This window comes from Mus caroli, unplaced genomic scaffold (genome assembly GCF_978045245.1).
Source record: "Mus caroli unplaced genomic scaffold, Mus_caroli_1 scaffold_15, whole genome shotgun sequence".
NCBI classification, from domain to species: domain Eukaryota; kingdom Metazoa; phylum Chordata; class Mammalia; order Rodentia; family Muridae; genus Mus; species Mus caroli.
Genome location: NW_028227270.1, coordinates 23,046,830 through 23,058,919, shown reverse-complemented (window position 1 = coordinate 23,058,919; position 12,090 = coordinate 23,046,830). Strand labels below are relative to the sequence as shown.

At 40.6% G+C, this 12,090-nt stretch overlaps 1 protein-coding gene across 3 annotated transcripts in view; it reads left to right on the top strand.

Moving 5' to 3' along the window:
• Ankra2 (ankyrin repeat family A member 2) overlaps positions 1-10,873 on the top strand; it is an 11,818-nt gene extending 945 nt beyond the window's left edge. The window contains exons 2-9 of one of the 3 annotated variants that reach the window (XM_021180726.2): positions 2,127-2,506; positions 3,326-3,484; positions 5,494-5,559; positions 8,111-8,208; positions 8,657-8,782; positions 9,211-9,277; positions 9,756-9,836; positions 10,345-10,873. In XM_021180726.2, the coding sequence (XP_021036385.1) occupies positions 2,221-2,506; positions 3,326-3,484; positions 5,494-5,559; positions 8,111-8,208; positions 8,657-8,782; positions 9,211-9,277; positions 9,756-9,836; positions 10,345-10,400 (939 nt within the window). In that variant the 5' untranslated portion in view covers positions 2,127-2,220 and the 3' untranslated portion in view covers positions 10,401-10,873. Of the gene's footprint in view, positions 1-2,126; positions 2,520-3,325; positions 3,485-5,493; positions 5,560-8,110; positions 8,209-8,656; positions 8,783-9,210; positions 9,278-9,755; positions 9,837-10,344 lie in introns of those variants that run through there. The other 2 variants (XM_085830893.1, XM_021180729.2) reach the window with 2 other exon arrangements.
• The last annotated feature ends 1,217 nt before the right edge of the window (positions 10,874-12,090 follow it).

Sequence of the window (12,090 nt, the reverse complement as noted above, 5' to 3'; positions counted from 1 at the left end):
TTAAACCAGGTGAGGGAGGTGGTACACACCTTTAATCCCAGCACTCTGGAGTCAGAGTCGAGGCTACAATTATTTTGTAAGACCTCGTGTCAAAAGAAAAGAGATCTCCATCTGGCAGGTTTTTTTCCCCCTTTAATGGGAGCTTGAAAGGAAGTTTTCAAGAGAATAGCACTCGACATCCCCTGGGAGAACTGGGGAGGAGAGGGGATGGAGTTGCGGCTCAACCCACAGGTGCCTAGAAATTGTTCTTTCCTTAGAAACAGTTCCCATTGAGCACTATAAACTAACTTTCTGTTCCTGTGGCCTTCTGACAAAATGTAACAACTTTGTTATGTGCTACTTTGTGTGACTGTGGTGTCTTCATGTCTCTCCTGGAAGTTTTGTATTCTTGTATTGCTGCTTACTTACTGACCTCAGCGATGGAGTTGATAGAGCAACATATGTTTCTCAGGATTCAGGAGCTTTCTTTTTCCACTGAGATGAATGTTACTCACCCATTCTACTCAGAAGGCCGTGATAAGGACCAGTGGTTTTTTAAAAGAAGTTTTCGAGATAAAGTATCTCTATTAAGTAGCTCTAACTGTCCTAGAACTTACTGTGTAGACCAGGCTGACCTCAAACTCCCAGAGATGTGCCTGCCTCTGCCTTCCAAGGGCAGAGCTTAAAGGTGTGTGCCCCTCACACCTGGCTTGTGTAATGTTTCTTGTGTGTATGTTTTCAGGGCATGACTATTTAGTATTGCATGACCAGTTGCTGAGCTCCTCCTTTCTGGGGAGGACTATTTCTCCTGCTCTCTAGTGCTCCACCATAGTCAGCAGGATCAGTCTTTTGAAATGGTTTGAAAGTGCTGCAGTGGTCATACAGTACGGATGCATTTCTCTCTTAATTCCAGGCAGTTCTGATCATCACACACTCAGTTCCCTTTCAAGGTGTCCAAAGGGGCAATATGCTGTCAAATGACAAAAATTCACTGGATCTTCAGTTCTTCCTGTTTCAAGTGACTGTGTATTTGGGACTGTCACATATCCTGTGACACCAATCCATATAATCTACATATTTCTCATCAAAACTTACAACAAGTTGCTTATGCTTACTCTGAACAAACACTGATAAATATACTTTTAATTCTTAAAAAAAATACATTTTGTAGGGCCAGGGAGGTGCCTCAGTAGGTAAAGCCACTTGCTGCCAAGCCTGATGACTTGAGTTCAGTTCCTGAGACACACATAATAGATGGGAAACCCCAGATCCTGAAATTTATCATCCTCTACATGCATGCTGTGGCCCATGTGTGCCTATATATATGCGAACAAAATAGATAAGTGTAATAGCTCATTTTTAAAACAAGTCTGTAAAGTGCTTCACTGTCTGAATCATGGGTATGATAGTAAACAGTGCTGGTCAACCTGGCTACAAGTTGGTTATACCTCAGCTCAAATTGAGAAGACTTACAGAAATGGCATTTTAAAAAATGAATCTCACCGGGCAATGGTGAGATTCACTTTTAAAACAAAAAACAAAAAAAATTAATCTCAAATAATGGCCTACTGTCTTAGCATAAAAGTTTATTTTCTTTGGTAGCCTGATCTTTAGATATTTGGCACTAGTAAACTATAGAAGGGGAGAAACTAACTGAAATGTGTTTGGACAGTGTTGGAGGTGTGCTGTGTTCCCTGCATCCTTTCCCAGGACATAAGCAGCAGCATCCCTTTTTGTCTGTTTTTTTTTTTTTTTTTTTTTTTTTGTTTTTTGAGACAGGGTTTCTCTGTATAGCCCTGGCTGTCCTGAAACTCACTTTGTAGACCAGGCTGGCCTCGAACTCAGAAATCCGCCTGCCTCTGCCTCCCGAGTGCTGGGATTAAAGGCGTGCACCACCACACCCGGTGTGCATCCCTTTTTACACAGAACACTCTGTCAGGCTCAGCAACTTGTACACACCATACAGCTAATAAGCAAATGGCAAAGCCTCAGTTCACAGGCAGATCCCCTACCTCTGAATATCCTGTGCATCCTGTTATGTTAGGAGGCTTGCAAGAGTAGTGTTTGGGTGTGTAGTTAAAATGATTGCGTATATACATTTATATAAGTTACATACTACCATAAATTTTCTAATTTTTTCCTTTCAGATATTTTAATATCCCAATTCCAGGAAAATACTGGATAACACCCTTGAGAAAAAAAACCAAGAAATCATGAAAAAGTGTTTTAATTATTAAAGCCATGGCTACATCTGCAAATCTGGACATTGGGGCCCAGCTGATCGTGGAAGAGTGTCCCAGCAGCTATATCTCTGGGATGCCAGACATCAAGCTAGAGCACCAGCTGGACCCAAACCCAGATGAAGGAGCAGCCCAGGGTGTCGCCATGGGGATGAAATTCATATTGCCAAACCGATTTGATATGAACGTGTGTTCTCGATTCGTGAAGTCCTTAAATGAAGAGGATAGTAAAAATATTCAAGATCAAGTGAACTCTGACCTGGAGGTGGCGTCTGTCTTGTTTAAAGGTTGAAAGTTATGGTACAACTCCCTCCGCTCACTTCCGTTTGGCTGACTCCATTCTGTTTCCCTTGAATCAGGAGATGCAGAGTTGAGGAAAAGCTTGAAAGTCATCTTTTCAAAGGATTTTCTAGAATCTCACAGACACCCATATTAAATTTCTGTTGCTTTTTTAAAAATACCCCTTGTCTAAGCCAGGTGTAGTAACACATACCTTTAGTTAGTCCCAGCACTTGAGAGGCAGAGGCAGGTGAGTTCAAGGCTAGCCTAATCTGTTAGTGAGTTCCAGACCATCCAGGGATTCATAGTGAAACCCTATCTATCTATCTATCTATCTAAATAAATAAATAAAATCCTCATCTGATCTTTATTTATAATTTCCCTAAGAAAGTTGTATCTTTTTTTTTAATTAGGTATTTTCCTCATTTACATTTCCAATGCTATCCCCAAAAAAGTTGTATCTTTTTAAATGATAGAAAAATATTTCTTTTCTTTGTCAAAACTAGTTTAATATTTCCTGTTTCATGACTAATTTACATCAACTTCTAATACTGTAATTCAATGATCTGTCAGCATGCTATAGTTACTTTGTAATGATCTATTGAATATTAAATCTAATAGATCAAGATAAATAATTTTCTTTATAGTGCTTACACTACAGCCTATAAGTCTATAAGTTTAGACTTATATAATTAATAAATTAACATCCCCTGATAAGCCCTTGTGAACTGAAGCTGTTAAACCTCATATATTATTTCATGTGAACATTAACACGTTTTTTTATACTGCTCTGTCATTAAAATACTATTCTAATTTGTTTTATTTAGCTGAGTGCAATATCCATACCTCTCCTTCTCCTGGAATTCAAGTAAGGCATGTCTACACACCATCTACAACAAAACATTTCTCACCCATAAAACAGTCAACTACTTTAACCAACAAGCACAGGGGAAACGAGGTCTCTACCACACCTCTGTTAGCAAATTGTAAGTATGCCTTAGAATGTATCGAAATACTGTGTAAATAACTAATGCCATTCAAATCAGGGGTTTGTATTTGAAATCTTAGTTTCAGTAAATAAATATTCTAGCTTTAAAAGCTTAAGTGATACATTAATTCTATTAATAAGTTGAAGCTTTTTCATGTGTTGTTCTATGTTTGAAAATTTGTTATATCTCTATGTCTCTATGAGAACATATACAGTTTAAAATATTATTAAAACCTTTATAGTTTTGCCAAAAAGAAGTGAGTTACTGTGATTTTTTTAACAAATTAAGGTATCAGTGCTTTTGTGTTCTTCTAGTTTAATGTTTTACTTATATAGGAACGTAATTGTAAATAAAGACTTACGTATTAGTTCACTGATCAAGAAATGGCTTTGTAGTAAAAGATATATAATCCTACGGAAACATTTCATTAGCATATACTTTAAACATGAAGTCACCCTTTAAAAAACTTTGCTTGTAAAGTCATTCTATAGGATATAACATTTCTCTGCCTGAGCTAACAGATATTCGGTGAAGCATGAGTATTTGAGTGAGAGCTAACCAGCTAACAATTAGATGACAGTAACTGCATTTGAAACTCTAATGTCTCTGTAGTCTAAAGCCTGGTGATATCTCAGTCTCTACTTTAGAGATCTTAAATCCCTCCAGATTGCAGACTGCACACAGCAGCAGGGGAGCCAGGAAGCATTCTAGTTCTACCTACAGGCCATTTCTAGTTTACTTAAATGTGTGTGCCTCCACATAACGCTGAAGTGTTATAACCCAGTCATAACACTGACGGCAATATTAGTTAAAGGTGCAGCTCACAGAGGTTGATTCATAGTATTCCAACTGTAGAACTTCTCTGCTGGAAAAGATAAATACAAAACTAGAGACTGTTCCCCCACCGGACGTAGTGGCGCACGCCTTTAATCCCAGCACTTGAGAGGCAGAGGCAGGCGGATTTCTGAGTTCAAGGCCAGCCTGGTCTACAAAGTGAGTTCCAGGATAGCCAGGGCTTTACAGAGAAACCCTGTCTCGAAAAACAAAAACAAAAACAAAAAAAAAAAGAGACTGTTCCCCTATGTTACAAATAAAAATGTTTAGACAGCTAGCCAGTGTTTAACATGCTAACTAGCCTCAGCTGACCTTCTGCTCATAAATGTCCTCTCACCAGCCAAGGCAGTCACACCTATACTCCCAGAGCTGGGGACACCAAGGCAAGGTGATAAGGAGCTTGAGCTATCCAGGCTACAGAATGAGACTGTCTTTAAAATTAAACCTAACCCCTCAAAAAAAGAGAAAATCCGGTAAGGCTAGATTTCTATAGATGAACTCATTCCTAGTGTTATGAAAGCCCATCCAACCTCAGAATAAACGTATTTAGGGGACTGGAGAGCTGGCTCAGCGGTTAAGAGCACTGGCTGCTCTTCTGGAAGACAGGAGTTGGATTCTCAGCTCTTACGTGGTGGCTGTCAACACCTCCACCCATCTTATGGCCTCAATGGGCATACATTTTAAAAAATACGTGTATTTAAAGTTTAAAAGGCTGGCAATGTCTGCATATCCCTGTAGCTTCAGCTACTCAGAAAGGTGAGGAGGGAGGATTGCTTGAGCTTACGTGACCAACTTTGGGGCTGGGCAACATGGTGAGACCCTCTCAGGAAAAACAAGTTAGATCTTCAGTGGAGTCACTAAGAAACCAAAAGGATGCTGTTGTGTTGTTTTGGACTGCCTTCAAACACTTGGAACCAGAGGTAGCATTTTAAAAATCAAGTACCTAAATCACTCTTTAGGATAAATTTCGCCCAAAAATAATAATTTGCAGGAGTCACATTATCTATCATGAGTCAGTTCTCAGAGAATATGACCTGTGATATTAGGATACTTTGTTAGGCTTAAATGGTAAGATGGTGGGGTTTGTCTTGGAAAAGAAACTGGTTTCACCATAGGACGAGAGTTGTGTGACCCATAAGATGCATGTGAAGAATTTTATCATATTGTTTCAGCTCTGTCTGTTCACCAGTTGGCAGCCCAGGGAGAGATGCTCTACCTGGCTACTCGTATTGAACAAGGTAATACCCTAGTTTTAAGTATTATATTTGAATTTATTAGAATTGTTATTGTTTTATTTTTGTATAGGAGACTGTAAAGACAAAAGAAGTTGTATAGTCTCACCAAACACATAACCCAATGGGTAGCAAAGAAGGAAATTTTTAAGTAATATAAACTATAAAATTTGGGGCTTTAGGGTGGCTCTGAGGTTAAGAACACTGGCTATTCTTCCAAAGGACCCAATCTAGTTCCCAGCACCCAGAGGACAGCCAAGCCTGTCTGTAACACCACATCTAGGAGATTCAATGCCCTCGTTCTAACCTCCAAGGGTACCAGGCTCACATGTAGTGTGCATATATACACACAGGTACAACACCCATACACACATTTTTTTGTAAATATGTTTTGCCTGTCTCACTATGTTGTCCAAATTGGCCTCAACCCCACTGTCCACCTGCCTCAGCCTTCCGAGTGCTGAGATTACAAGTGTATATCTCTACAATCCAGCTAGTTCATACTTCTTCACTAAAATGCATACTATGTACTATGATTTCTATTTGTTTTTTTTTTGTTTTTTGTTTTTTTGAGACAGGGTTTCTCTGTGTAGCCCTGGCTGTCCTGGAACTCACTTTGTAGACCAGGCTGGCCTTGAACTCAGAAATCCGCCTGCCTCTGCCTCCCGAGTGCTGGGATTAAAGGCGTGCGCCACCCTGCCCGGTTTTTCTATTTGTTTTTAACTATGCATCGGTTGATTACAAATGTTTGCTGACCGTCTTAGCATTCTTTATAAATGTATTTATTGAGTAAATTTTCACCAGTAGAATCCAAGTCACAAACTAGATGACTTTTGTCCTGCAGAGGGAGGGTCCAGTTAGGTCTTCAGCTATGCTAAGCCAATGCCTAGAGCTACGCCTGTACCTCTGGCTTCTTGTTTTAGCATTTTAACCAGATGACTGGCCTCAAATCAGTGTTAGAGTTACAGTTTCCCCAATAGACACAGTGATATTTAAATTCTTAGTAATTTGTGGGTTAAAATGGTACCTCACAGTAATTTTGTTGATATGTTTAGATTATAATCCCTTTGAGTTTCTTTTTTTTTTAAAGATTTATTTATTTATTATATGTAAGTACACTGTAGCTGCCTTCAGACACTCCAGAAGAGGACTCCAGATCTCATTACAGATGGTTGTGAGCCACCATGTGGTTGCTGGGAATTGAACTCAGGACCTTTGGAAAAGCAGTCAGTGCTCTTAACTGCTGAGCCATCTCTCCAGCCCCCCGAGTTTCTTTTTTCTAAACTATCAATAATATATTTATGTCATATGAACTCCACAATGAAGCTGACCTCTATTGTTTCATGCATATAGTTTTCCACAGTTTATTCTTTTTGTATGACCTCTTTAGATTTTTAATCATGAATTTTTGTCCTTTGTGACTTTGGAGTTTTACATCCTGCTTAGAAAAGATTCTCCACTCTAGGATTATAAAGAAACCACCCATTCTTATGCTAGACTTCCGTGATTTCCTTCTTTATAGTCTTTGATGCATGTGAAATACTTTTTTAGTATAATAAAGAGTAAGACACCTGTTTTACTTTAAAGTTGGCGTCCCAATGTTGTCTGCTGATTCCAGGGAGCATGATCCAAGAGTCTGGTTTTTGTGAGACTTAGTTATATTTCTGCTGATATGTGTAGATATTTGGGGCTAGAGAGATGACTCAGAAACTAAGATCTGATGCTGCTCTCGCAGAGGACCTGAGTTCAGTTTCTAGTCTCTGCATTAGGTGGCTTACACCCCTCCAGAACTCCAGGGGTACCTGATACCTCTTGTTTTGACAGCCCCTGCACTTGCATGCACCCATACTCCCAACAGACACATAATTTAAAAATATAAATAATTTTTTGAAAAGTAGAAATTTCATGTTCAGCCTCCCAAGTAAGTGTAGAAGGGAAGCTGTGCAATGTTTAACTATTAGGCTACATTTAGGGAATAAAAATGAAGTTGGAAGTGGAATTGTGTGGCACTGGTTCAGATCATCCAGTCTTGATATTTCATATTATACTAGGGACTGCATGGACGAAGGAAACTCACAGGCAGCAGTGCTAGCTAGAGCCGAGGACGGCCTTTGTGAGATGCTGAGGTTCTTAAGTACACATTCAGGTGATGCCAAGGCTCTCATTTTGTTGTGATCTTCCTATCTTGTATTGAGATGAGTTTGCTACTAATCTGTGTTGAGCAGAAATTAAGTCACTTGCCCAGCACCAAACCACTAGAACATGAAAGAGCCAGGATTATATCTTGGGTCTCCTGTCCCTGAGACCAATGCTGACCTAACCTGATTCTGTGTGTGGTATTTGTACTTTAAAGAGTGTGCTCCATGCACCCAGCTTTGTTGCATGGCCCATTTTAACATGTGCAGACTGAAAGTCGCAACAGTACATCCAGACCTCAGCAAACGAAATTCAGCCTGTTGAACTTCACTGAGTCATAAGTTTTTAGAAAGTGTTTTCAAAGTGATATTAATATGTTGTTGTTAACTTAGATCACAAAAAATGCTTTTCTTTCCAATAGAAAATGTTATCAATCACACGGATGAAGAAGGATTTACCCCCCTGATGTGGGCTGCGGCACATGGGCAAATAGCTGTGGTAGAGTTCCTTCTTCAGAATGTAAGGAAAATGCTTAGCCAATGTGCATGTGTGGCTTCCTATGCTCACTTAAGTCTGTAGTGCAGTATTTCTGTCTGTAACCAACTAGACATAAGGATGGAGGGCACAAGAAAAATCCTGTCTAGTAGTCCCTTGGAACCTGGGTCTAGCCGGGAAAGCAATGGAATCCCACGTAAATCAGTGAGAAGCCGTTGCCGTCCAGCCCCTTGCTGACTGGAGGAGGAACAGAAGTAGTGTCAAGGGGTCCTGGTGAAAAGGCTTCTTGGAGGAGCGGGGGGGGGGGGGGGGGGGGGGTCTTTCCAGAGTAAAGGAGAATTGGGACTGAGGCAGTTACGTCCTTAGTAACCCTAGAGTGTGGCCTCACCTCAGTGTCAAGCTGTAACCGTATTCACAGACAGTATTCTTGTTTACAACAGCTGAAAATCCTTTCTCTTCATGTCCGAGACAGGGTGCAGATCCCCAGCTTCTAGGAAAAGGTCGAGAAAGTGCCCTGTCATTGGCCTGTAGCAAGGGCTACACAGACATTGTCAAAATGCTGCTTGACTGTGGAGTTGACGTCAATGAATATGACTGGGTGAGTCCACCCTGGAGCGGGCTGAACCTCAGGTGGGAAGTGCTGGCCTGGTGTGCACAGCACATGGAGGTGGACACGGGAGGACTGACGTTCCAGCTCACCCTTGGCTGCTTGGCTATTTCAAGGCCACAGGACTACTTAAAACTCTGCCTCAAAAAAAATTAAACAAATACAATTATTGCAATATTTATAGGATTTAATTTATTTCAGGGAAATATAACCTTTATTAAGGCATTGGAAGAAAAAATTGTACTTATTTAGGATGAGCAAGTTAGTGTCATAAATCCAGTTTCTTCCTGTGATTTAAAAAGTTTTGCACACAATATGAATATTGTTTTAGGCTATTTTTACATGCCCAGGTCCGTAGCAACATTTGAATGACTGTTGCTCACTGAAAATGCTGATGACAGACAATTTTCCTCCTGCAGAACGGAGGGACACCTTTGCTTTACGCTGTCCATGGGAACCACGTGAAGTGCGTAAAGATGCTGTTGGGTAAGCAGGTGAACGTAGTCCTTGTTTGGAAGAAGTCCTGTGATCGTCTTAAGCTGTCCTGTTAAGAAGAGCAAACATATCGTTGGGTTGCATTGCTCTGCTAGCATTTGCCCATGGGTTCCCTTACCACAGGACTGCCCTGGGAGAGGCGGTCCAACACCTCCATCCACCTCTGCACGGGAAGCTTTAGCCCTTTCTGCTCACTTGTGGGGTCACCTTTGACTCCACTGTTGTATTCTCTGTACGCAGTGTCTTCATGTGTACGTTGTGTCTGGTTGTTTATGACGATCAGCTACTGTAGGGATACTTGGGTATCTCCCCTTCAGCCCATGAATGTGAACTCTGTGGATCCCGTGCACTCAGTGCTTTGTAAGAGCATGTTGGCTGAAGCTCTGTCCAAGCATTCACATATGAGCCAGGGGTAGACGGACATTAACGTTTTCATTTTACTTATATAGGTTTTGCTGTTTTGTTACAGAAAATGGAGCTGACCCAACAATTGAAACAGACTCTGGCTATAATTCTATGGACCTAGCTGTAGCTTTGGGCTACAGAGGTGGTGAGTATTTTAGAACTCTCGGGTCATTTTAGGAAAGCATCATATATAGGAATGCCAGTGCTCCAAACCGTTTTCTTTGCTTTCATGCATAAAACACTGTAGTATTCTAACTCCAGACATATGCTTTAATGAAGTGCCAAGTAAACAGACCCCGTAAAGCTAAGGGTGGAGCTCACTTATTGTGCTTTTCCATAAACTCAGTTACTGGAAGAAAAGTGGACAGTATTTGCAAGATTTTCAAAAATGTTTTCATAAAAAAATGATGTAACAGCATTGTACTGTGTAATAAAACCTCAGTGCAGAGAACTCGGGAGCTTGGGCAGCTGCTGAATTAGGAGCAGCCTTAATGTCAAGAGTAACGGTGGCACACTGTCCTCAGGTGACAGTCAGTCCTGATAGAAATAGCTTCGTTGTACAAAATCCCAGGGCTCGGATGAGCTGACGCAGTGACTCTTGTGTGCTTGCTTTTGTGTCTCTGTGTGGTGAGCTTACTCACTTACCCTCGCAGTTCAACAGGCCATCGAGTCCCATCTGCTGAAGCTACTTCAGAACATCAGGGAGTGAGGAGCCTCAGAAAACACCCTCTGCCCTCCCCTCACTCCTTGGTCCTTAATGATAGTTTTGTTTACATGTACATTTTTATAGTTTTGTTTGGGTATACATTTTTATCTCAGTTGCAATATTTGCTGGTTTTTAATGAGTTTTAATAAATATTCCTCTGGATAATTCACTTGTTTATAATAAAATTAATCCTGATGGTTTTTTAAATAAATGTGTTTTACTATATATTAAAATTATTAATTAATGTTTTGTGGCATGTAACCTTTTATGGTACAGGTGGTTGTGAGTCTTTGTATCAAGTAGCACAATTTGACACTTTAAGGAAACTCCACCTTGTTTGTCTTCACTCTTGTATTCACTCTTTGACTTTGCACAGGGCTTACTGTAAGTGTGGGGGGAAATAATGTTCTTGTGGAATTAAAAAGTACAGTGTGATGGTTTACAAAATCATGTCTAAATAAAATACTTTGTCTGTCTGTTTGCATTCTAGCTCTGATTATATGCTTGTCACAGATGTCTTCAGGATTTTCAGTTTAATGTTTCTGTTATGCAAATTGATCAACAAAGATGCCCATCTCTAGAAGTACAATTAGAGTATTTTTCTCTTACAAGTAGGCTTGAGAAGAAAAGTCGTAAAAAAGAAGTGAGCTGCTCTTTAACCCTGCTAGAAGAATGTCATTAACTTGCCTCTTACTAAAATCCAGAAGAGGGAACCATGGACTAGAGAGTAATTTGAAGAACTGTGAGGGTTGACTGAGGTAAATCCATCTGAAAAATGGCCGTTATATCAGTTGTAAACCGTATAACCCCGATCTGGGGAACATGAGGGAAAGAGAAGTAAGGGGAGCAGGGAAGGTGCCCTGGTGCTTGAGCGCGGCTGCTCTTGCAGGAGTGGGGTTTGGTCCCAGCACCTCCATGGCAGCTCACTGATCTGTAACTCCAGTTGTAGAGGACCCAGCAATCTTCTGCATGCATGTGGCGCCCATACAAACATGCAGACCAATACTCATACACGTAAAATTTTAAAACGCTATGTTACAGGTAATGCTGCTCTATGCAAGTGGGTTTTGTCTGACAGGACCACACACTGCAGGGTAGGGTAGGATCTCTACAGTTACTTTGACCAGCAGAGCAGCAATATACTCAAGAGGCAAGAAGGCAGTTCATTCAGTTCAGCATGACTAAGTAGCCAGTGTTGGTTCAAACTTCGAGAGTCTGACCCCAAGTAGTTTATTTTAGGCATATTTAAGCACAGCACAATTTGTTGAAAACTTTCTCGGTGATAATTCAATCCACATGCAAAATAAAGCTTAAGCCATGACTTCAGACTCTTTGTAAAGTACATGTGACATCTTCCATAAAGATGCGTTCTATAGATAGCTACATGTGACACCTTCTGTAGGTTCTATAGATGGACAAGCTCACATACAGGTCTGGAAAAGGAGAAGGATAGTGCAAACTGTCACCAGGCCATTTTATTAACCATGTGTCTTCCCAGCCTCCTAAGTGGATGTATCCCTTCCTTTGAGAGAACAACCCTGTGTGCTTAACATTCCAGCTGCCCCATAGTGCTTGTCTGTGAGCACAGGTTCTCCGCACTTCCTACAATATAGCATAGCCCTTCCACTGATAGAAATCAACACGGTAACCAATGAGAAGTCATTAGATCTGGCACCTTATTACTTGGTAATCA